The 25,124-nt window shown below is 45.1% G+C and overlaps 1 protein-coding gene and 1 pseudogene across 1 annotated transcript in view; one reads left to right on the top strand and one right to left on the bottom strand.

Annotated features, from left to right (window-relative positions):
- The window catches only part of LOC139230203 (zinc-binding protein A33-like), a 650,536-nt pseudogene that overhangs the window by 299,654 nt on the left and 325,758 nt on the right, over window positions 1-25,124 (top strand).
- The window catches only part of LOC139230580 (major histocompatibility complex class I-related gene protein-like), a 32,978-nt gene continuing 16,669 nt past the window's right edge, over window positions 8,816-25,124 (bottom strand). Inside the window, exons 2-7 of the mRNA XM_070862405.1 lie at window positions 23,362-23,622; window positions 18,294-18,573; window positions 17,823-18,088; window positions 15,852-15,959; window positions 10,343-10,588; window positions 8,816-9,066 (exon numbers count right to left, since the gene is read on the bottom strand). Coding sequence (XP_070718506.1) covers window positions 8,816-9,066; window positions 10,343-10,588; window positions 15,852-15,959; window positions 17,823-18,088; window positions 18,294-18,573; window positions 23,362-23,622 — 1,412 coding nt within the window. The remainder of the gene's footprint in view (window positions 9,067-10,342; window positions 10,589-15,851; window positions 15,960-17,822; window positions 18,089-18,293; window positions 18,574-23,361; window positions 23,623-25,124) is intronic.

Raw genomic sequence — 25,124 nt, 5'->3', positions numbered from 1 at the left:
GTAAAGATAGTCCCACAGTGCTATTAGGTCGGGAGTTCCAGAATTTTGAACCAGCGACGATGAAGTGACGGCTATATATTTCCAAGTCGGGATACTGTGTGACTTGAAGGGGAATTGGAAATGGTGGTGTTCACTTGTGCCTGCTGCCCTTGTCCTTCTAGATGATAGGGGTCATGTGTTTGCGAGCTATTGCCGAAGAAGCCTTTAATAGTTTCTGCAGAGTGTCTTGTAGATGGTACACACTGAAGCCACTTTGTGCCATTGGTGGAGGCAATGCATTTTTAAGGTGGTGAATGGTGTGCTGATCAAGCAAAGTGTTTCTTTTGGATAGTTTAGAGCTTCTTGAGTGCTGGAGCTGCACGCATCCAGGCAAGTGCAGATTATTCCATCACACTCCTGACTTGTGCCTTATAGGTGTTGTAAAGACTCTGGCGAGTCAGGAGGTGAGTCAATCGCCACTGAAAACCATTTATCCCTTTTTTAACCCCCCCTTCCCATCCCTCATCCCCACAGATCTTATGTATTTTTTCCCTCTGTTTCCCATGACTGCTGGTAATTATTCCATCATTCCCATCCTGTCTAGACTAATATTTTCTAACTTATGCCATTAACATTTCAAGTCGGCCCAAAATCCCTTTTGTCTCTCAAAATTCTCCTGTCTTCCACCCTATCACAGACATTCCCTTTTGTCCATTCCATCCCTCTCTCTTTTAGTGCTCCTTAAGCATCTGTTCATTTGGAATAATCATCAGTTCTGACGAAGGGTCATTGACTTGAAACCTTAAATCTGTTTCTCTCTGCACAGATGTTGCCTGACCCGCTGAGATTTTCAGCATTATCTGTTTTTATTTCAGATTCCAGCCTCCACATTATTCTGCTTTTATATTAGTGTTTTATTCACTGCCACTTCTCTTCTCGGAATGCCCGCCTGAAGAATGTCTGATCTTCCCTCTGATGGGATTTCCGTTTATCTCTTTTACCTTTTTAATCGCTGCTTTCTGTTTCCCTTCTCGTGTTTGATCAAGTATCTACCAAAGCCCGCTTTCACAGCCATATCTCGTTCCTCAGTAACTGTCTTCGCCTGCGACTTAATTCATGTGGATTCCAACTGAAATTCCACCCTTCATGTTTTGAATCCAACCAGGATTACAGCAAACTCTGAGATATTCAGCGTTCCTCCAACCACTGCTTCCACCGCATCCTGGGATCCACATTCAATGCTATGTCCCGCCACATGCACACTCTCGACCTCTCTCTTCAGCAGCACCAACTCACGCTTTCTCTAAGCTGTCCTGGTCTGCAGTTCCATTTCAACATTAGCCTCAATCAGCACTTTAACAAAAAACTTTTTTCCTTCATTTCCTTCTGTCAAGGATCGTAAACTTCAACAACTCTTGGACACCAACACCCCTCTGGAACTTTCTTCCCCACACTTCCCTCTGATCCTATCTTCTCTTCCGATCTCACCCCTGCCGTATTTTCCCTATCTTCTCTGACCATCCCCTCTCTGACCCCAAATGATCAGTCCTCACAAAGGTCTGAGCTTCATCCGCTTATGAATTTCGTGTGCGGCATGATGGTGAGCTATTTTTCCACTGCCGTCGCCTCCATTCCCATTTCTTCAGGCAGGACTCTTCCCCCCCGCACAGCTGAACCTTTCTCCAGTTTTCAGAAATCTCGCTCTACATGGATTCCTCCCACTGGCCTCTTACACTCTCTAGACTTCATCATTATAAACTGCCGATGGGACATCGACCATCTCAAATAAGCTGCTCCCCTCACTCACTACAACCTACCTCCCACTGAACTTGCAGCACTCCGCTCTCTCAGATCCAACCCCAACATTGTCATTGAACCTGCTGACAAAGGTGGCCCTGTTGTTGTTTGGCAAACTGACCTCTACCTTGCAGATGCTGATCGCCAACTCTCTGTCACCTCCTCCTACCTCGCCCTGGACCATGACCCCACTACCGAACATCAATTCATAATTTCTCAGACCATCGCTGAACTCATTTTCTCTGGAGAACTTTCCTCCACAGCCACCAACTTCATAGGCCCCCAACCCTGCACATCCCGCTGGTACCACCTTCCCCAGCTGCACATGCAGGACTATCCCGAGAGACCCATTCAGCCCGTTCTTCCCCCACGGAAATTATTTATTCCTATCTCGACTCAATTTTCTCTCCCCTTGTCCACACTCTTGCCACCCACTCTGTCACTTTAACAGTTTCCATTTCCCAGCTCCAACTCTCTACTTTTTGCTACGGACTTCCAATCCATCTACGCTTCCATCCCCCACCAGGATGGCCTGAGGGCGCTCCACTTCTTCCTCGAGTAGAGGCGCAACCAGTCCCCATCCATCGACAACCTCCCCTGTTTGGTGAACTTGTTCTCACGTTGAACAACTTCTTCTTTCACTCCACTCACTTCAGCGAAATTAAAGGTGTTGCCATGGGAACACACATGGGTCCAAGCTATGCCTGCTTTTTCGTGGGATATGTGGAACAATCTTAGTTCCAGTCCTACTCTTGTCCCCCTCTCACCTCTTTTTCCGGTACATTGATGATTGTATCGGTGCCGTTTCCTGCTCTCGCCTTGAACTAGAAAATGTTCGTACATGTGACCCCGAGCTTCCGGTCGCCTGTCACTTTACTTCCCTGCTCTACTTCCACTCTGACTTCTTTGTACTCAGCCTCCGACAGTGTTCCAATGAAGCTCAATACAACCTCGGGAACAACACCTCATCTTTCATTTTGGTACTTTACAGCCTGCTGTAATCAACATCGAGTTCAACAATTTCAGACATAACCTCTGCCCACATTTTGCTGCCTTTCCTCCCTTTTTTAACCCTCTGCCAAAATTATGTATTTTTTCTCTCCGTTTCCCAGGGCAGCTGGTAATTATTCCGCCATTCACACTCTATCTGAACTAATCATTTTCTAACTTCTGCCATTACCATCTCAAGTCGGCCCATCACCCCTTTTGTCCCTCTAACCTCTCCTGTCTTCTGCCCATTCACAGACCTTCCCTATGTTCTGTCCTCCCCTCCCACTCCAAGTGCTCCATCAGAATCTCTTCATTTCGAACATTTGCCAGTTCTGACGAAGGGACATCGACCTAAAACGTTAACTCTGTTTCTCTTTCCACAGATGCTGCCTGATCCGCTGACATTTCCAGCACCCCCAGTTCGTTAGATATATTCAAAAGGGAGTTAGATATGGCCCTTGTGGCCAAAGGGATCAAGGGGTATGGAGAGAAAGCAGGAAAGGGGTAGTGAGGTTGAATGATCAGCCATGATCTTATTGAATGGCGGTGCAGGCTCGAAGGGCTGAATGGCCTGCTCCTGCACCTATTCTCTATGTTTCTATGTTTCTATGTTTCTGTTTTTATTTCAGATTCCAGCAGTATTTTGCGTTTGCCACAGAATACCCACTCTCTGAGCCACTATTATAGCCACAGTATTTATGAGGCTGGTCCAGTTACGTTTCTGGTCAGTGCTCAACCTCAGCAAGTTGATGCTGTGAGATTAGATGATGGTAATGCAGTTGAATGCCAAGTGAAGGTGGTTTGTCTCTCTTTTGTTGGAGTTGGTCATTGCCTCGCTTTGTGCAGCGTGTATGTTACTTGCCAATTATCAGCCGAAGTATGGATGTTGTCCAGCTCTTGCTGCATCCAGGCACGGACTGCATCATTTTCTGAGGAATTGCAATGGTTCTGCACACTGTGCAATCAGCAGCAGACAATCCCACACACGATGTTGTAATGAAGGGAATGCCATTGATGAAACAGCTTCAGATATTTGGGCCTATGACACTGACCTCAGGAACTCCTGCAGGGATGTCGTGGGGCTGAGATAATTGGCCTCTAACAAACACAATGATCTTCCTTGACTGTTTTCCCCTGATTCACATAAATTTCACATTTTACTAGGGTTCCTTGGTCCCACACACGTTTAAATTCTGTCTTGATGTCAAGGACAGTCACTCTTAACTCGCCGCTGGGATTCAGCTCTTTGTGCATATTTGTACCAAGGCTGTAAAGGGGTCTGGAGGTGAGCGGTCGTGGCGGAACCCCAATTGGACATCAATGAGCAGGTTATTGTTGCCTAACTGCCGCCGAACCTAAATTATTCAACTCAGATACTTACAGCGAAGTTAACAGATCAGTAACTTTGCAGCTTCTGCAAAACCTAATCTTTTGGGAGGAGCATGTGGGACACACTTTCTGCGTGCAGCAACACACTAGACTACATTAACACCTGCAGATAATAAAATAATCTTCGGATGTGCGTGCTGTTCTCCATCAGGAAAGCTAATCATCTGCAGACTTTAGACTGACCAATATAGCCAAGCTCTCAGAAGCAGCCTACAATAGCGGGCAATTCTGCACCAATGGTTAGGGGCTTTGCGGCCTCCTATCTCTCTAAAATGATTTCCAAGATGCGCACATATACATCCAACAAGAAATGCTCCAACCGTCATTTTGGTAAAGTGGTTTGCAGGGCAAGGGCCACATTGCATGTGGCTGGCAAGGTGACTGTGATTCTGGCTCCTTCCAGGATGCTCCTGTCGGTATAAGCAATCTCTCACAGTTTGCAGTATAATGCTGCAGAAGGGAGTTCAGTGAGGCTCTTTATACAAAGACAGGCAGCTTCAGCTCATTCCCTCTTCCCACTGACAGCAGACCGATAGAGCACAAGGGTTTGCACTGATTGCAGGTTTCCCACTGGTTCAGGGTGTCATTGACTCCACGCATCATACCTTGTGTGTGCCTCATGTCAACTCGGCAATTTTCATGAACCAGAATGGATTCCACTCCCTTAATGTGTATCTGTTGTGTGACCGCAAGCCAGGCTTCATGCAAGTGAATGTTCGTTATCCTGGCAGTAGTCATGATTCCTCTATTCTCTGATAGTCCTCTGTGACAGCGGTTTTCGACCAACCACGGCAATTCCACTGATGATATGGTTCATGACTCCGGTCCGGCACCCACGCCCATATACACAGCATGGCCAGCCATGAGAACCATGCTGGCACAAAAATATCACAGACCACAGCATCTGCATCCTCGAGCAAGATTTGAGCTGCCTGGACCATTCTGGAGGAGCCCTACTGTACTCAGCTGAGCGGGTATCAAGATTTGTGGCAGTTTGCTGCATGCTGCACACACTGGCCATTATGAGGGAACAGCCCTGCCAACAGCTATTCGGTGAGAAGCTGAGGAGCTTGTGCATGAGGAGGAGAATGAAGTGAGTGAAGAATTGGACAGGAGGAGGAGGAGAAAGTGGAGGAGGAGGAATTGGGAAGGAGGAGGAGAAAGTGGACGAGGAGGAAATGGGGAAGGAGAAGGAGGAAGTGGAGGAGGAGGAAGTGGAGGAGGAGGAATTGAGCGAGGAGTAGAAAGTGGAGGATGGGTAATTGGTGGAGGAGGAGGAGTAGAAAGTGGAGGAGGGGTAATTAGGAGAAGAGGAGGAGAAAGTGGAGCAGGAGGAAATGAGGAGGAGGAAATGAATGTGGAGGAGGGGTAATTGGGGGAGATGTAGGAGAAAGTGGAGGAGGAGGAATTGGAGGAAGAGGAGGAGAAGTGGAGGAGGGGGAATTGGGGGAGGAATTGGGTGAGAAGTGGAGGAGGAGGAATTGGAGGAAGAGGAGGAGAAGTGGAGGAGGGAGAATTGGGGGAGGAATTGGGGGAGAAAGTGGAGGATGAGGAATTGGGGGAAGAGGAGGAGAAAGTGGAGGAGGAGGAATTGGGGAGAAGGAGGAGAAAGTGGAGCAGGGGTAATTGGGGGAGATGTGGGAGAAAGTGGAGGAGGAGGAATTGGGGGAGGAGTTGGAGAGAGTGGAGGAGGAGGAATTAGGGGAGGAGTTGGAGAAAGTGGAGATGGGGTAATTGGGGGAGGAGTTGGAGAATGTGGAGGAGGAGGAATTGGGGAAGAGGAGAAAGTGGAGGAGGAAGTGGAGGAGGAGGAATTGGGGGAGGAGGAGGAGAAAGTGGAGGAGGGGTAATTGGGGAGCAGTCGGAGAAAGTGGAGGAGGGGGAAATGGAGGAGAACAAAGTGCAACAGGAACTGGAAGAAGAGGCAGAGGCAAGTGTTGTGTATGGAGAAATAGTCAGACTGAACACTGTGAGCTCAAAGTAAAGTGTGACCGTAGTCTTTTATTGCAGGTCTCCAGACTGCCTCTCCAACCTGTGAAGCCTTCTTAAATACCTGTGCTCTCAAGGGATTATGGGATCGCTTGGGACTCCAAGGGATGAGCCCTCTGGTGGCTATACAGAGTAAATGCAAGTATATATATATAACAGAAAGGAGGCTACAACATAGGCAGCCCTTCTCTGCTCAGCATCTATGTGAAGAAATAATTAATGAGCGATACTAGTAACCTCAACCACACCCCCCATTCACCATTAGTCCCACGTTCCTTACCTTTCCTCTATCACTGACCATCACATCGTTCTCTTTCCAACAACACAAAAATAAAAAAAAGCAGACAATGCACATTTCATGGTGGGTTCCACAGGTGTGCTCATGGAGGTGACAACCCGTTCTTCTGCCTGCTGCTATGTTTGAAAGCATGGGACTGAACTCTGTGCAAAGCCCCGTGCCAAGTTGGTTTTGGACTCCTTCATGCTCCTTGACATTGAGCGCAGGCTTCCTGACAAGCTTTCCTGTACACCAAGCCTTTGGGTGTATACACCCATCAGGCCTTTTCTGCACCCTGTCGCATTGAAGTCCTCAGCTCAGTCCCCTGCAACAGAAATAGTGTGTGAGCTTCTCCTCCAGTGAATTGGCACCTGCTCTAATATTCCCACCCCTCCCACCTGTCCTTAGGTCTGCGCACTCGGTTCTGATGTCTCACCTTGTGCAGACCCCTCCTCTACATCAGCCTCTACGATTTGTGCAGAGCCAGTATCTGAATTGCTGACTGTGACTGTGTCTGTTCATCTTAACTTTCTTCTTCCTCTTTCTCCACTGACTGTCAGGATCCAGTTCTTGGGTATATAAAGTGAAAAATGGACAAGGGTCTGGCTGTGGTGATAAGCGAGGAGATACTGTCAAGTGCATTCCTAACCAATCTGTATCTTCTCAGCGAGAAAAGATTGATGGATGGGGGAGAAGCGTGATTAAAGAAGGACATGTGATTGTAAGAAATAGCAGCTAGAGTAGTTAATTTGGCCCTGAGAACATGCTCCGCCATTCAATAAATCATGGCTGATCTACCTCAACTCCCCATCCAGGCCCTATCCCCAAATCCCTTAATTCGCTTTGTTCCCAAAACTTTATCGACCTCTATCTTTAATATACTCAACAACTGGGTATCAGGAGTTCTGTAAGGTAGAGCAATCCAAAGATTCACAACCCTTTGAGTGAAGAAATGTATCCTCATCTCAGTATTAACTGGCCGACCCCTTATTCTGAGACTATGACCCCGTACTCTGGCGAAGTCATTTTCTCAGCATTAAACGTGTCACACCCCTTAACAATTTTTTCAGCTAGAAATTCATTATATCCCAGGAATTGCCAGTATCATGAAACGATTTGGCGATTTAGCACCAGGAGCTAATGCTTCAGATTGCACGCAGAATTCTTGCTCACTGCACAAAGTCATGATTGGGGTCCTAATTAAAGTCTTTAAGCCCAAGCTAATTGCAGTTAGACTCGAAGGATGGACCAATATCAGGTGCTCTCTAATCGCAAGCAATGCTTGCTGCCGACTTTTTTCAGTACTTAAAGGGGAGGTTCATTGATGCTGCATGAACTCATTCTCAGCTTTGCTGGCTGCAGCAGCTCCGTTAGCCAGCAGCAGCAGGATAAGGAGAACGAGCCGGAGAATGGAAGTAACTGTACTCATGGCAGATCCACGCCCCAGGGAGCGAGCCTGAAGATTCTGCGATCAAGCGTTGGTGTTTGGTGTGGAGAGACGGAGGGAGGTGCTCTCTCCAGCAAGTGGCAGGAGGCCCTCACCACAAGTCTTCCGTATCATGTGAACGGCAGAGGTGCAGCACGTCTCAGGCAGCACTCTGGTCCCCAGGACTCACACACGAAGACATTTAAGGACCTCGTTCAGGTGGTCAGGGTGAGTGAATGCTTCAACAATTGCTGTACACCACCATCTGAACTACAATCTTGACACAGTCTCCAAAACACCACATCCCCAACACTCACCCACCAACAATCACTGACTACCAATACTCACACCCACAGCTCACACCTTGCACACAATGACAGCTATTAAACAATGGGAGGCATATCACCCAAATGCATTGCTCCACACTGACTTACAAACCTTCCTTTCTTTTGCAGGATCATTTTCCCCACAACAGGAGAGAGCAGGAGTGCACAGGCGGAGGACAAGCCGACAGCCAACCACTGTCTGCACTGTAAAATGGAGTGCCACAAATTATAGATGGTGGACGCCAAGCCACCGGTAAATTTGACCCATCTGGGGTTAACAACGGTGTGTTCGTCCCTTCTCCTTCTCACATCGCAGTTCCCACAGACGGTTCACAACTTACAGCTAATTGTGTAAGCTCTTCTCCCTTCATGGCCCCATCCCTTCACCTTGAACCATTATTGGTGCCTTTTCAGCTACAGTACAAACACTGAGCAGCCTGTTGCTGAGGGGACTGTGGAGAGTGAGGCAGGAGAAGAGGAGGAGGAGGAAGAACACACCAAGTCACTGCATGAGTCACCCGCAGGCACGAGCTCAGACATTGTCACTTCGCATTCTTTAGATGATAGTACAGTAGCGGCACCCGCACAGGGTGAGGCACCGAGGTAGAATGGGCTGCAACAAGGGCAGGAAGGATGGGTAGCTCAGGGGCCAGCATTCTGGAAGGTGAGTTCACGCATGAACTCTGCTGCACAGGAGTCAGATGAGGACCTCGATGGGGAGGCTTTTAGAAGATGGTTGATGGGCATGCACACGGAGATAATAGGTGCAATGGCAAGGGTGCACGACAGCTTCTCGTCATTGATAATGAGCATGGAGGGGTCCACCTCCAACTTGCACAAGGCTCTGTGCATACCATGGAGCCGATCATGTAAAGTCTGAAAAGAATTGTAGACTGCCAAAGGGACAATGGCAACCAAGACCTGATGCTCCATGGGATGGGTGATGTGGCAGCTGATGTGGGAGGATGTAACTCGTAGAGTGGACAAGGGAGAACCAGTGGATGTGGTGATCCTGGACTTTCAAAAGGCTTTTGACAAGGTCCCACACAACAGATTAGAGTGCAAGATTAAAGCATATGTAATTGACGTGGATAGAGAACTGGTTGGCAGACAGGAAGCAAAAGGTAGGAATAAACGGGTCATTTTCAGATTGTCAGGCAGTGACTAGTGGGGTGCCGCAAGGTTCAGTGCTGGGAACCCAGCTATTTACAGTATATATTAATGATTTAAATGAAGGAATTGAATGTAATATCTCCAAGTTTGCAGATGACACTAAGCTGGATGGCAATGTGAGCTGTGAGGAGGATGTTAAGAGGATGCAGGGTGACTTGGACAGGTTAGGTGAGTGGGCAAATGCATGGCAGATGCAGTATACTGCAGATAAATGTGAGGTTATCCTCTTTGGTGGCAAAAACAGGAAGGCGGAATATTATCTGAATGGTGACAGATTAGGAAAAGCGGAGGTGCAACAAGACCTGGGTGTCATGGTACATCAGTCATTGAAAGTTGGCATGCAGGTACAGGAGGCGGTGAAGAAGGCAAATGGCATGTTGGCCTTCATAGCGAGAGATTTGCGTATGAGAGCAGGGAGGTCTTACTGCAGTTGTACAGGGCCTTGGTGGGGCCACACCTTGAATATTGTGTACACTTTGGTCTCCTAATCTGAGGAAGGACATTCTTGCTATTGAGGGAGTGCAGCGAAGTTTCACCAGACTGATTACCAGGATGGCAGGATTGACATATGAAGAAAGACTGGATCGACTGGGCTTATATTCACTGGAATTTAGAAGAATGAGAGGGAATCTTATGGAAACATTTAAAACTCTGACGGAATTGGGCAGGTTAGATGCAGGAAGAATGTTCCCGATGTTGGGGAAATCCAGAACCAAGAGTCACAGTCTAAGGATAAGGGGTAAGCCATTTAGGACCGAGATGAGGAGAAACTTCTTTTCTCAGAGAATTTTGAGCCTGTGGAATTCTCTACCACAGAAAGTTGTTGAGGCCAGTTCGTTAGATATATTCAAAAGGGAGTTAGATATGGCCCATACGGCTAAAGGGATCAAGGGGTATGGAGAGAAATCACGAATGGGGTACTGAAGTTGCATGGCCAGTCGTGATCATATTGATTGTTGGTGCAGGCTCGAAGGGCCGAATGGGCTACTCCTACACCTGTTTTCTGTGTTTTTATGTTTCCAATGCAGCACAGACGGAAGCGACACAATCTCCGAATGCTGTAGTGCAGTCTGTGCTTGGTAACATCAGATTTCAGGCTGCTCTCATTCAATCTCAGCTTGATGCCACGTGAGCTCTGACTGCTGCCATCGTGGATGGGTGGTGGGGATTTGGCATGTGTCATTGGATTCACCTCACCCCGGCGATACTGCCTTAGTGCCCCGTTAGCGCCACCTGCTGTCGCTAACGGGAGGCAATAATGGGACGGATTTTCCCCTTAGAAGTTACCCAATTTCACAAGTTATTACTTTCATTTGATGTAATTCAAACAATAAATGATGTGACGCGAATCGATAAATCGTAATGTGTCCTCAGGATTTCCACTTTTGCGTGGCACATTCAGTGAATAATTTAAATGATGGAAAAATTAGCATAAATTATTGCCCGTTTTTTTGTTCGAATTACTTTTGATGACCATAATCATTATTTCTTCATTCTCGCACTTGAAACCAACTTCGTGACAATTATGATTATCTCCTGTGGGAAGTGCATACGGTCTCTCCAAATGCATCACTATTTACCTGGTGGTTGATCTACTGGTCCTGATCTTTGACGTGATGTTGTATCAGATGAATTAAATTTATTTCCTGGATTCATTCCTGGACTACCCTCCGGATTGCAGTCTGAATGTGATCCTGATTTTGGCTTCTGATGAATGTTCTGTTTGGTTCACTTTCGATTTCACCTTTGGTCGATTTGTCACCATTTATCGCCACACAATAAGATCCAACATTGCACAAAAAAATGCGGTGGTGGTTGTAGCAATGATATGGGGCTGAGCATCTAATTTACTTTAGAATCCCATTTATTTTACTATAGAACCTCAAGTAATCAATAACAATATACCATGGTTCTGCGATGTGAAATCCAGCCCCTACACTGTAACTATATGGGTCACATCCTTATGGCTTGATGCAGCTTTAATGCCTTTGATTCCGTTTCTTTTGATTCCAATATTCAATGGTGTGATCATCAAGCATATTCTGCTGACAAGTAGACTGAGGAGGATCTCCAGAGCAGCGACAGTGACCCAGAAATGAAAAACCGCTGAAAATCCATCGTTTTACTGCTGGTCATATCTGGTAGTTTTACATTGTTATGTATGGTAACTTTTATTCATTATGTATGTGTGCAAATTATGGATGTTCAATATTTGTGCACAGACTACAGTAATCCTTCCACCATCATGGAACGAACTGGATATATGTTGCATGATTTGAGTTCTTGCGCAAATACCATTATTTATGCAGTGTCCAAGACTAAATTCAGAGAGGAGTTGAAGAATTTGATGAAATATCCCTTGGCTCTTATTATTAATGATGGGAAATAATTGAAGGGTCTGAGTCTAACCAGAACTGACTACAGATAATTAACAAAATAGTAAAACACTGCGGATGCAGGAAGTCTGAAAAAACCCCAGAAAATACTGAAAATATGCAGCGGGTCAGACGGCATCTTTGGAGAGAGAACCCTTTCGTCATCGACCTGAAATGTAAATATTGTTTCTCTCTCCATATTAGCTGCCTAACCCGCTGATCATTTCCAGCATTTTCTGTTTTTATTAAAAGTATTGAGACTCGCTTCCATCTTAATTATGCAACACGGGCAGCAGTTGATGCACCGCCTGTTGTTCGCTCAATAAGCTGGATGCTATTTTCGGTAGAGTTTTATGGAGAGGAAAGTCGGGCGGGTGTATAATGAGCGGCCGACCTGCCACCGCCTGTGTTGTGCCGCACCTGAAGGTGAATTTCCCCCTGGGCTGGTGGAACTTTCACCTCTGACAGGATCTAGTTCAATGAAAGGACAATCGGGTGATGGTTATAAACGCCAGCCGAAACAATGAAGCCAGTTTTATGCCCACGCCGCTCTCTCTCAAATATTCCCTGAATCTATTCGTAGTTGTGTGACATTTCAAATTTCAGAAGAACAGAAGAAATAGGAACAGGAGTATGCCATACGGCTCCTCGAGCCTGCTCCACCATTCAATAAGATCGTGGCTGATCTGATCATGGACTCATCTCCATTTACCTACCTACTCCCCATAACCCCTTATCCTCTTATCGTTTAAAAAACTGTCTATTTCTGACTTAAATTTATTCAATGTCCCAGCTTCCACATCTCTCTGAGGCAGCGAATTCCACAGATTTACAATTCTCTGAAAGAAATTTCTCCTCATCTCTGTTTTAAATGGGCAGCCCCTTATTCTAAGATGATGCCCTCGAGTTCTAGTCTGTCCCATCAGTGGAAACCTCCTCTCTGCATCCATCTTCTCAAGCCCCCTCATAATTGTATATGTTTCGATAAGATCACCTCTCATTCTTCTAAATTCCAATGAGTAAAGGCCCAACCTATTCAACTGTCCTCATAAGTCAACGCCCTCATCCCCGAAATTAACCTATTGAACCTTCTCTGAACGGCCTCAAAAGCAAGTATATCCTTCTGTAAATTTGGAAACCAAAACTGCACGCAGTATTCCAGGTGTGGCCTCACCAATATCTTATATAGCTGCAGCAAGACTTCCCTGCTTTTATACTTCGTCCACTTTGCAATAAAGGCCAAGATACCATTTGGCTTCCTGATCACTTGCTGTACCTGCATACTATTCTTTTATGTTTCATGCACAAGTACCCCCAGGTCCTGCTATACTGCGGCACTATGCAATCCTTCTCCATTTAAACAATAACATGCTCTTCGATTTTTTTTTTCTGCCAAAGTGCATGACCTCACACTTTCCAACATTATATTCCATCTGCCAAATTTTTGCCCACTCACTTAGCCTGTCTCGGTCCTTTTGCAGATTTCCCCTTGTGTCCTCCCATCTTTGTATCATCAGCAAACTTGGCTACATTACACTCGGTCCCTTCTTCCAAGACATTAATATAGATTGTAAATATTGGGATCCCAGCATTGATCCCTGTGGCACCCCACTAGTTACTGGTTGCCAACCAGAGAATGAATCATTTATCCTGCTCTTTGTTCTCTGTTAGTTAGCCAATCCTCTATCCATGCTAAAATATTACCCCAAACCCCGTGAACTTTTATCTTGTACAGTAACCTTTTATGTGGCACCTTGTCAACTGCCTTCTGGAAGTCGAAATACACCACTTTCACTGGTTCCCCCTTATCCATCCTGTCCGTTACATCCTCAAAGAACTCCAGCAAATTTGTCAAACATGACTTCCCCTTCATAAATCCATGCTGACTCCGCCTGACCGAATTTTGCTTATCCAAACGTCTTGCTACTGCTTCTTTAATAATGGACTCCAACATTTTCCCAACTACAGATGTTAGGCTAACTGGTCTATAGTTTCCTGCTTTTTGTCTACCTCCTTTTTTCCAGATTTCCAATCTTCCAGGACCTCCCCAGAATCCAGGCAATTTTGGTAAATTATAACCAATACATCCACGACTGCCGCTACTTCTCTGAAGACCCTAGGATGCAAGCCATCATTTCCAGGGGATTTATCTGCCTTTAGTCCCATCATTTTACTGAGCACAACCTCTTTAGTGATTATGATTGTGTCAAGTTCCTCCCCTGACCCCCCACATAGCCCCTGTCGGACTATTTCAACTTGACTCTCTGCAGAAGATTTTCATCTTGCTGCTGGAGTCTGGAAGGCTCTTTGCAGATTGGCCAGCGGTGATAAATCCATCTTATTCTCATTCGCATTTTAATCCCGGGTTAGCAACAGATGGATTACACTGGCCTCGCTCCCTTCAGTTACACTGGATTTGCTCCGGACCGCTGTATTGGCGATACTGCAGGTTAATTGTGAGTGTGTGATCAGGAGCGGGCTCGGCTGTGTTTCCAGATAATGAATCGTGTTCCCATAGTCACTGTTTCTGTTCACAAGAGGAGACTGTTTCCCTGAGGCCAATATCAGAGTCAAGCCTTCGGGAGATAAGAGTAGAAGGAAAATGAAATGACGTTTGTAATAATAATGTATCAATATTAACAAGATTTATTTTAAAATCCCCGGTGTGCCTTTATTCTGCGGGGCGGTTCTATAATACCTAAAGCGCCAATTTGTGCAATTGTAGATGAGATTTGACAATGTTGCTTCAATGTTAAGCAAGTTAAAATATTTTAATACAGTGACTGAAGCATAAAGCATGGGTGAAATGTTTATACAAATCGTGTTGTTTCAATAATAAATCAATTGATTCACGATTACTCTTTCAGCTTGTTCCTGGATCCAAGACAAGTCTGGCGTTTGACCCTCTCTGTTCTGGTTAAACAACATTGTAATCTAGGGAGTGAAATACAAATGTTACACAATCCCGAGATGATGGAGCAAAGCACAGTACAGAGAATGAAGTGACTTGTTCACACTCTTTTCATGGTTCTTCCCCTTACAGAGCGCTAGCTCCCTTAAGGTGTCCGTTCTCCAATCCTCTGTAAATGCTGCGCTGTGGTCAGTTATACTGCAAGAAGTCGGACGCTTCAGTTCCCATTCCCCCTCAGTTCCAGTGGGAAACACCTGCTGGTCGCCATTCCTGATGGGAGGCTGAAATCAGGAACTCACAGCCTCTGTTTAAAACTGATTCATTAGAAGGACCCATAGTTCACAAATACCTAACTGCAACTGGTCTCCTTCTACTGGCTAGATGCTCACAGTCCAACAAGGACATCCAGTTTATTGGAAGTATTACAGAGAAATGGATCTCAATGCCAAATCTCGGCGTGAAAATGCACCGTCCTAACTGGTACTAGGCCCTGTCAGCCAGGCTCCCCCTCAGTGCACTGGTCGCTGCTGTCACAGAGTTCACATTGGCTCCAGGATTCCTGGGCTTGGAAGGAGAAAAATGGCTGGCGTCCTGCTCCTGATGGCAATCCAATGACCCCAGCAGGAAAGGGCGGCTCTATGAACACAGGACCTCTGTGTCTAGGGCAACACATGAAGTGTGACTCCTCAGACAGGTACACAAGGGCTGCCCATGTCTGGGAACCAATAGTTGTCAGGAGGAAAAGGTGGATAGAACAAGCCCGTATTACAGAATTCAACATGCACGTTAATTTGACAGAGTTGCGGTCTTTCGGGTAAGATGTTAAACCATCAGTCCTCTCAGGTGGATGTAAATGATCCAATAGCACTATTTCATAGAAGTGCAAGGTTAGTTTTCCCCGATGCCCCTCAATCAACATTAGTAAAACAGATTCTCTGCTCATTACCACGTTGCTGTTTGTGGGAGCTTGCTGTGCGCACGTCGGCTGCCGCGTTTCTTACATTACAACAGTGAATACACTTGGTGCTTCATTGAGTGTAATTCGCTTTGGGACGTACTGAGATTTGGAAAGGCGTTAAACAAATGGATTTATTCTTGTTTACTTTATAACAGATATTTGACATTGAAATATAATCCTGAGGCAGGCTACAAGATTTTCTGCAAAGCCACTGTGCAATACATTTACATAAAAGACTGCAACATTATTCCCTGACCTTACCTCTCCGTTTTTTCCTCCACATATAGATTACAATTAAAACGATAGCCAACGATAGCAGTACACCCAAGACAATCAGCACCACATCCTTGTCTTTTTCTACTTTGCCTTCTGAAATATATGAGCAAGGGTTGTATAATTATATATGTGTGGATTGACAGTTTTACATATAGTCAATGGGAACCTGTGGCCCTACTCATGCACCGATGATGTGCTGCTTTATATGTACGATTTCCCACACCACACAGTGCACAATGTATTATTTCACGAAGGTGGGGCCAGGTTTCTTTAAAGCCACAAAGTTCACTTTTTGTTAGTAACCACAGGTTCTGGTCCACGAAGAGAGAATGCTGTAAATGTGACTCGGGGGTGGGGGGAGGCGTGGAGAATCAAAGGCTGTGAAGAGTGAAGCGCGATTTCCTGATTGATCGGGGCTGGGCCAGAGATATGAATGTGCTGCTGGGAGACCAATGGAAAGGGGTTATGGTCATTGTGCCCAGCGAGGCAGGAGGAAAGCAAGCTGTCCCATCCCACACAACTGCCCCTGGATCACTGGGTGAGGGGAGCCAGGTAAAGAAGTGGCAGAGGCCTGTGTCTGCTGGTCGAGGGGTAAATAATGGCAGTTGCATCAATGATACCCACTATGCCAGCTCCCAGGGCTGGGGGATCGAGCTTCCTACTGTTCCCACAGGTCCGTGTGATGGGAGGGAGCTCAAGGTTCAAAGTTGCAGCTCATGATAATTGTAATTAACCAAACTAGCTTCAGAAAGTTTCACTTTTAATTCAAATTGTAAAATGCTGACCTTGTTTTAAAAATCGATAGCATCACGGCTGTTGTTTCAATTTCTAGGCTTATTTTATGGGTGTTTCCACCCATCTGTATTTTGTGTTGCCCCAACCTTCACTCTTGTTGCAGATTTTTGCTCTCTGGGCAAAGCCCTCATCCGCCAACTTCCTTGCCTGCAGCTCCCTGTGTACATCAGACCCATTCCCGCCTCAGGAGCCAATTCAGCCTCACCCTTGCCGTCCGGCCGCATAATCTTATCATCGCTTCCTCAGTGCACTACATTTCAATACCCTTTCCTCACAACGCTTCCACACTCCTCCTCAAGGTGACCCGTCCCCTTATTCCCCACCAGAGCAAAGAGACAACATAATCAAAAACACACTGACGCTGAGAGTGAAATAGTTTAGCACAGAGCAAATGTTCAAGCTCAGAAATCGAGCAGCTCCAGAAACACGGTGCAAGGGATCAACAATGAGAAAGCAGAAACAAACAATGAAGCAACAACAACTCAGACAAATGAAGAGTCTGCTGTTGGAGCGTGGATGATGAATGCAGATTAATCCATTCTCGAACCCAGATAGACTGTGAATACGGAATCGTTTCCTATCGAACTCTGAGATCGTGTGTGTGTGTGGTTGGGGGAGCCGGCGGGGTGCGGGGGGGAGGGGGGAGGCTGGGGAGGTGTATAAAGAGGAGATAGACAGTAAGAATCAATGACAAAGATATATATAGAGAAAGCAAGTGTGGGGGCGCACACAAGGAGGGGTGGGTAAAGATTATGGAAGAGTCAGAAGATAAAATAAAGTTCCGAAAAGTGACAGAAAGAATGAGAAACACTCACAGGCAGCCTGAAGAACAGAGATAACAAAAGCGTGGTTTTACGTGTAAATAAACTGACAGAAAGAACAATGCAGAGAAAAGTGACGGACAAGAAATGACAGTTATAGGAGTGACAGATTTTAATGTTCCTGGTCGTGTCCATAAGAAACAGCACAACAGACCAGATAATAACACATACAAATCACTGGGAAACAGAATATCCTGTTCATTTGTAGAGTAGAGTAGAAAGGCTGGGAGGCAATGGCCAATTTGATTCAATCATTAATTTCATTGATCCCTGCTCTCTCCCTGTATGGGATGTTTGTGATTATTGATGGATTGTTCAGTGTTGCTGCTCATGTCCTTACCCCAGGGGACAGTCTTCCCACCTGACAAGCTGCTGTGTTCAATATGACAGAAGTATTGTTTCCCATCATACGGATCAAATTCAAGGCTTGTCGTTAGTTGATACGTCCCATCTTCATTGGGTAATACTCCAGTAGATTTGGTCTCAGGGACATGTTCCCCATTCTTCAACCAGGTCACATTGATGGACTGCGGGTAAAATCCAATCACAATGCAGTGGAGAAACCAACGATCACCAGCCCTGGCAATAACTGAGACCTCAGGGAAACTACGTGATAGAATGACAATTATTTTCAACTTCAATATAAGGTGCACATTTCAAAATAAAATCAGGGGGATCACTTGAACTTATGCCGCTAGTCCAAAATTGGCGATATTGCATCGGCTGCCTGTTAAAGGAGAATGGGGCGAGGTGTGTAATGGAAGATGGTCCAATATCGCCCATTGTACACTATCCCCAGGTTGTTCTGAACTTACCTTTTCTGGTTAGTGATACATTTCCAATTGAATAGTATGTCCTCCATAAATTCACGCAGTCCTTTTCTATCAAGCTCTTGAAGTAACGGTTCAACTTTGTTTCCTTATCCCATTTCGCTTTGGACATCTGAGCTATTGGATCATGTACAGTCCAAACCAATGTGTCTTTATCAAAACAAAGTGCATATCTTCCATCATAAGCCAATTTCAGAACCCCTCCAATAGGATTGGCATCATGCAGCTCACAGCCAAACAGTCCTTGAATGTAGTGAGTACCTAGAACAGTTATTCAACCGATCAATAGCTACATAATTATCGCTTTTTTCACACCGTCTGAGAATGTCAGCTATCTTCTAGTCACTGCACATCTAGTCAGTCTCTCCATTACTTAGGGTAGAAATGGAATTTAGTATTTGAAACAAGCATCGTTACACAGAGATATAGAATTTACAGCACAGAAAGAGAACATTTGGCGCCAAATTTAGACAGGGGCTTTCTGCTTTAGTTCTATTTCCCTGCCGATGTTCATTTTTTTCTAGCATCTTCATTTTCATATATTTATCAAGTTCCCTTTTAAGTTATGTTGTGGTAACTGCCTCAGTAACATTGCATATTCTAACGGGAAAAATCCTAATTTCTACCATCGTTGTTCTAGTGACGGTGTGCCTCTTATTAACAATTCGCTATGAATCATAGAATCATATAATGGTTAGAATACGGAAGAAGGTCATTCGGACTGTCGAGCCGTGCCGGCTCTCAGCTAGTCCCACTACCCTGGCCTTTTCGATAGCCCTGATTTTCTTTTCTTTCGGATACTTATCTAATTCCCTTTTAGAGTCTGCCTCCACCACCTCTTCAGGCAGTGTATTCCAGACGTTGAACACTCGCTGTGTAAAACAATATTTAGTTACGTTGTCTCAGGTTATTTTGCCAATCACCTTAAATCTGTGTCCTCTGGTTCTCGACCCGTCTGCAATGGAAACAGTTTCTCTCTATCTACTCTGTCCAAACCCATCATGATTTTGAACACCTCTATCAAATCTCCTCTCAATCTTCTCTTCTCCAAGGAGAACAACCCAGCTTCTCCCGTCTATCAACGTAACTAAAGTCCTTCATTACTGGTATCATTCTCATAAATCTTTTCTATACCTTCTCTAAGGCCTTCAGTTCCTTCCTAAAGTGTGTGCCCAGAATTGGGCACAGTACTCCAGTTGAGGCCGAACCAGTGTTTTAGACAGCATCGTCATAATGTCCACACTTTTGTACTCTATACCTCAATTTATGAAGCCCAGGATCACGTAAGCCTGTTTAACTGCTGTCTCAACCTGCCCTGCCATCTTAAACGATTTTTGCACATATACACCCATGTCTCTCTGATCGGGCACCCCCTTTATGATTGTACCATTTACTTTATATGTCCTCTCCTCATTATTTCTATCAAAATGCATCACTTCACAATTTACTGCGTTAAATTTGATCTGCCACGTGTCTGTTCATTTCATCCGCCTGTCTATGTCTTGCTGAATTCATCACTCGCCTCCTCATGGTTCTCTATACTTCCAACATTTGTGTCATCTGAAAAAATTGAATTTGTGCCTTTTACACCCACATCCAAGCCATGAATATATCTAAAGAAAAGCAGTGGTCCATTTCCGATCGCTAGCCAATTTTGTGTCCATGCTGCCACTATCCCTTTCATTCCATGGGCTATAATTTTGTCGAAGTCCTTTTGTAAATTAATGTATAGTACCTCATTAGCCTCATTAACCTTCTCTGTTAGCTCAGGCAGGGGAACAATTATTCATTGTTTACTCTCTGAAAAAACAACAAAACTTTGAAAACCTCTCACATCCTCCGCAAACCTTGTCTATTTCTGTGAAAATGCCCCACTTTTCAATTTATTTTTCATAACTACAGTCACTCATTCTAGTGAAACACTTTTCCTGGTGTCAATATAGGTGCTCAGAACTGCATTAACACGCTAACAATGTCTTAACAGTGTTTTGTGTAAGTCAGCATCAAGTCCCTGATGCTATATTCAATGCCCTGATGGGGTAAAAATTGTCTTTGTCAGAATTGAGAAATGGGCTCAGAGTGGATCAGTAGCCCAGTCTGCACTTGACCCATTTATTTCTCTGTTAACTTCAAAGATGTAACATTGGCAGCCAATTCACTATGGCCCCAAAGGAAGGGAGAATTGGGAAAGGGTGTAATCGGTGACCGTTCTACGCTGGACCGAATGGCCTCTTTCCATGCGGTCTCATTTTATGATTTCATATGCCAACATAATGGGCCCAAATTTCCACGTGATTTGCGCCTGATTTTTAGGAGCAACTGGTGGAGAACGGACTATCTTAGAAATCGCAATTCTCCACATTTTTTTTTCTGCAGTTCTCGTCAGGTAGAACAGTTGTACTTTGGAACAGAATTTTTTCTTCAAAAGGGGACGTGTCCGGCCACTGACGCCTGATTTGAAAGTTTCCACAGTGAAAACGTACTCCAAACTAAAGTAGAATGGAGCCAGTGAAGATTTTTGTAGAACTGAAAAAACCTGTTCTACACATTAAAAAATCAGGCGCAGGATACAAATTAGGCGTCCAGAACGAGGTGCGGGGGGGGAGGGGGGGGGAGGGAACTCATTTAATTCTACAATAAATCCTTATTTATATTTCTACAAATATTATACAAATAAATCCAACCTGAATAAACATTTATAAATAAACCATCTTCCTACCTGTGTGAAAGTGCTTCAGCCAGGGAGAATTCTGCAGCCGTTCGTTGCCGCTGAGCGGGGGTGGGGGGAGGGAGAAAACCGTTCGTGCCGCTGAGCGGGAGGGAGTGGGGGCGGAAGAAAGCCGTTTGTGCCGCTGAGCAGGAGTGGGGGGGGAGGAGAAAGCGGTTTGTTGTTGTGGAGGGGAGGGAGGGGAAGGAGACAGCGGTTTGTTGCCGCGGAGGGGAGGGAGGGGAAGGAGACAGTGGGTTGTTGTTGTGGAGGGGAGGGAGGGGAAGGAGACAGCCGTTTGTTGCCGCGGAGGGAAGGGTGGGGAAGGAGACAGTGAGAAGTATAGCCTCAGTGTTGATGTGCTGATGGCAATGTGATTTTATTAAAAAATGTTCAAAAATTAAACAGCTGCAAAGAACTACAAAAATGGCCGAGTACCAATGTTTTTTTTCACATTGAGCATGCGCGAACGCTCCAACGCGCACGCGCAGCATTGCCGGCAGGAAAAAAACGAATTTAAATAGTACCCGCCCCCGCCCACTTACAAAATCGGCGCGAGTGTAGGCTCCGCCACCCTGGGCGCTGCGCCAAACAGACAAGGAGCTACAAAGCGCTCGAGAATAGCGTGTTTTTTTTCTGGCGCCGTTTTAGGTGCGAAAAACGGGCGCCCAGCTCGGAGGGGTGCCCGTTTTTTATCCTGTGGAAACTTGGGCCCTTAATATGAGAGTTGCTGCTGTAAAATGAGCAGGCTGTAATTTTACACGCCTTCCGATGGTGCCGCTGTAATGCCTCGGTGTAATATTGTCCAACTTTTCAACCTATACTTCTGGAAAATCCCCAATATAAACCAACTCAACTTCTCACCATCACAATTTTCTGTTAAGTTTTCTACTGAACTACAGATAACATGCACGAATATTAGCCCAGGATACAGGCCAGAATGTATGACATTTAAATTTAGGACTGAATTATGTTTTAACAGCATAGGTAACAGTCCCTGTCCTCCAACCTTATTACAGTGGAATTGACTCCATGGGGGTAATTTTGACTTTGGGTGAATGTGTAAAATGGGCAATATTGGATCGTCCGCCCATTTTGCACCAGCCAGATTTTCATGTCCACTGAGGTCAATGGAATGGAAAATCAGGCAGGGAGAAAACTGGGCAGTCAGTTTGATATCACTCATTTTAAACTATTGTGCAAAGATAAAACAAAATAGTCCATGGATGGAAAACTCCGGGCAGTGCAGTGCGCCTTTCTGATGAACCACCTCCTAGATGTAAGACGGCATTGGAACCACAAAATATATACATACATATTATATAGGTGCTCACCAATTCCATTCAACAAGTGCAATAATATGAATATTGATGCTATAATTCAATAAACACAATTTTGCCGATATGATTCAAAAATGTGATATTTCCAACGTCATTCAGTAAATCTATTACTGATATATTTCATGAAAGGTAATATTACCATGAATCGGTGGGGAATTTTAAATTTTGGTCACAATTTAAAGCAGGCCTGTTATGTACCTCACCCAATGGAAATGGAATCTGAGCAAGGTGTAGAACGGGAGGCAGGTCTGATATTGACAACTTTACATTTTTGCCTGAAGAGTTAAAAATTACCGCAACAAGGATATGATGTGTTACGTGTAAAATTACCAGCAAAATCATTCAATAAATCGAATATTATCAACACAATTAATTGAATGTAATAATACCAATATCATTCAATAATCACTGGTGGGCGGTGGATTTTTAAAATCTTTTATCAACAGATGAATATGGCCAATAGTGAATCCGCCGCCCACTTTATACAATGCCCGAATTTCAGAAAATCGATCCAGATGTAAAACGGTCGCTGATTCACAGGCGTCCATATTTCGCCTGTGATAATATTTAACATTTCTCCTGGGAATTAAATTTTACTTCAGCAGGCTTGCGAAACGGGTGGTAGCGGAAAGCCGCCTGTTATATAGCTCGGCCCATTTTACTTTCAACTGAATGGAAAGGACAATCAGACAGCATGTTTAAAGGGCGGACTCGCTGCTACTGCCCATTTTATACCCGCCGACATTGAATTTCACCATCAGTATTAAAAATATAATTAATTGGAGTTAATGGCACCTTCCAGACATCGTACAAAGTGGGCCATATCCAATTAGTTCCCCATTGCACACCTCGCTTGATGTTCCTTTCTATTGAAGGTATAATGGAATGGAAAATCAGGCGGCGTGTATAATGGGCTATCCGTTCGATATCGCTGATGGTAGGAATCCCTCAAGTTTAAATGACCCCACAGTTTACTGCATTCATTCAAATGAATCCACTCACTTGATGTTTGGTTGCCCTGCTGTAGCCATCTATCAAACTGTCCCTTGATGATACCGTGGAAACCCGCTTGAGTGATTGTGAATTCTTCCCAGTATCGCTTGTTAAATGCTTTCGCCATCCAGTGCTGTCTTGGAACAGTTATGTTCATATTATTGTCGTAATAGGTTGTCTCAGAGCCGTCCAAACGTCCCAGGAAACTATACTCCGGCAGATCAGCACTCCCATGGCTCAGGGTGTAGTAGTATAGCAGAGAATGAAACACTGGAACAGAATTTTAAAAATCCCCCTCATTGGAAGACCAACTATTAGAAATGTAGACCCATTACCGCAGTTTTCTACCCGACGCTGACAGTAAATCAGCCCCTTGTGATTCATCTGTTGAGCGCAGAGGTCAGAGGTTGGAGTGGAATTCAATTGAAGCCAGAGTGTGAATTGGGCGGTAAATGCAACGCATGATTTTCAATGAGGAGGAAAATCAGATGGGTTGTTTGACGACCAACTGAACCACTTGCACGCGTTTTGCAGTTCACCAACGTTCATTTCTCCCCATAGATTAATTATACAGTCGAGGATTGCTGGGGCATGAAATACCCGATCAGACATGGGTGGATGTAGAAAAGAAAATAGGTTTAAATAGGGAGCCAAAGGGCGTGATCCGGGAAACGCTTCCTGGCATACTGCCCATCTCCTGTCCCTACAGCTGGGAGAACACTCGAGTGGCGGCTGGTAACTCATCTGTCATGTCAATATCCTCTTTCTGTGTGTGTAGAACCACGAGAGAGTGCATGAGATGATGATCTAGTTCTGTTAGGATTACAAGGTTTAAAGACACGCTTTCTGCCACCAGAAAATTCAAGTGTTGCAAAATGTGATCCACATGGGCCTACAGACCCTGCCAATCTGGCATGTGACACCAGGAGACTAATTTAACTCTACATTTATTTCTTTGTTGGTCTAGTTTGGATTTTTTGAGCGAGGACGGTCGTTAGCCCCATTACCCGATTGGTGCACAAACCCTAAATTAGAACAACTGGATCTGTTGGAATGAAAATCTGGACATAAATGTATCCTTCAATGAATATGGCCTTAACTTTCTATGTGGGACAGCATGCTCCTAACAAGCGTGTTCAGACCAGGGAGACAAAACGTCGGTGCACTTCCAGGCCATTGTCAAGAGTATGTCCTGGCAGCTCAGATCCTCACGCACAACAGAACATCACTCCCAGCGAATGAGGCTCCTTGCCCCGAATACAGTCAGGGAATGTTTCTCTTCTGCTGCCCAGTTATGACGGCCCTCTCTCTAAACCCAATGCAAATCCTTGCTAGTTGCTGCTGCCGTGTTGCTGACCAACAATGGAGCAGTAACAAGGACACCGAACTACTGAACACTGGGTCATTTTCCACACATTCTGATTTTCAGACAGTCCATCATTTAGGTGGCCAGAGCTGCTGCCAGAAATAGACGGGGTCAAAATGAATATCGGCAAAGTGTGAGTCACACGACATTATCAAGATCCCACCAACTTTATCTCTCGGACTGGTGGAATTTAGATTTTCCAACTATCCTGCAATGTCCAGGAATTAAAGATTAATCGCCTGGATACCGCTGCAAGAAACTTGGGAGAAATATAACATTGGAAAAAGTCGCAATTATAAAAGTATTGAAGATGGGGAATAAAGGCGGTGTGATTCGACTGGAGGTCATGTGCTGAAACATCCAGAAATGAGGCCAACCAAACTTGGCAACGCGTCAGCCTGATTCA

The sequence above is a fragment of the Pristiophorus japonicus genome, chromosome 19 (assembly GCF_044704955.1).
Source record: "Pristiophorus japonicus isolate sPriJap1 chromosome 19, sPriJap1.hap1, whole genome shotgun sequence".
NCBI lineage: Eukaryota > Metazoa > Chordata > Chondrichthyes > Pristiophoridae > Pristiophorus > Pristiophorus japonicus.
Note: the sequence above shows the minus strand (reverse complement) of the source record. Positions and strands in the feature narration are given on the sequence as shown.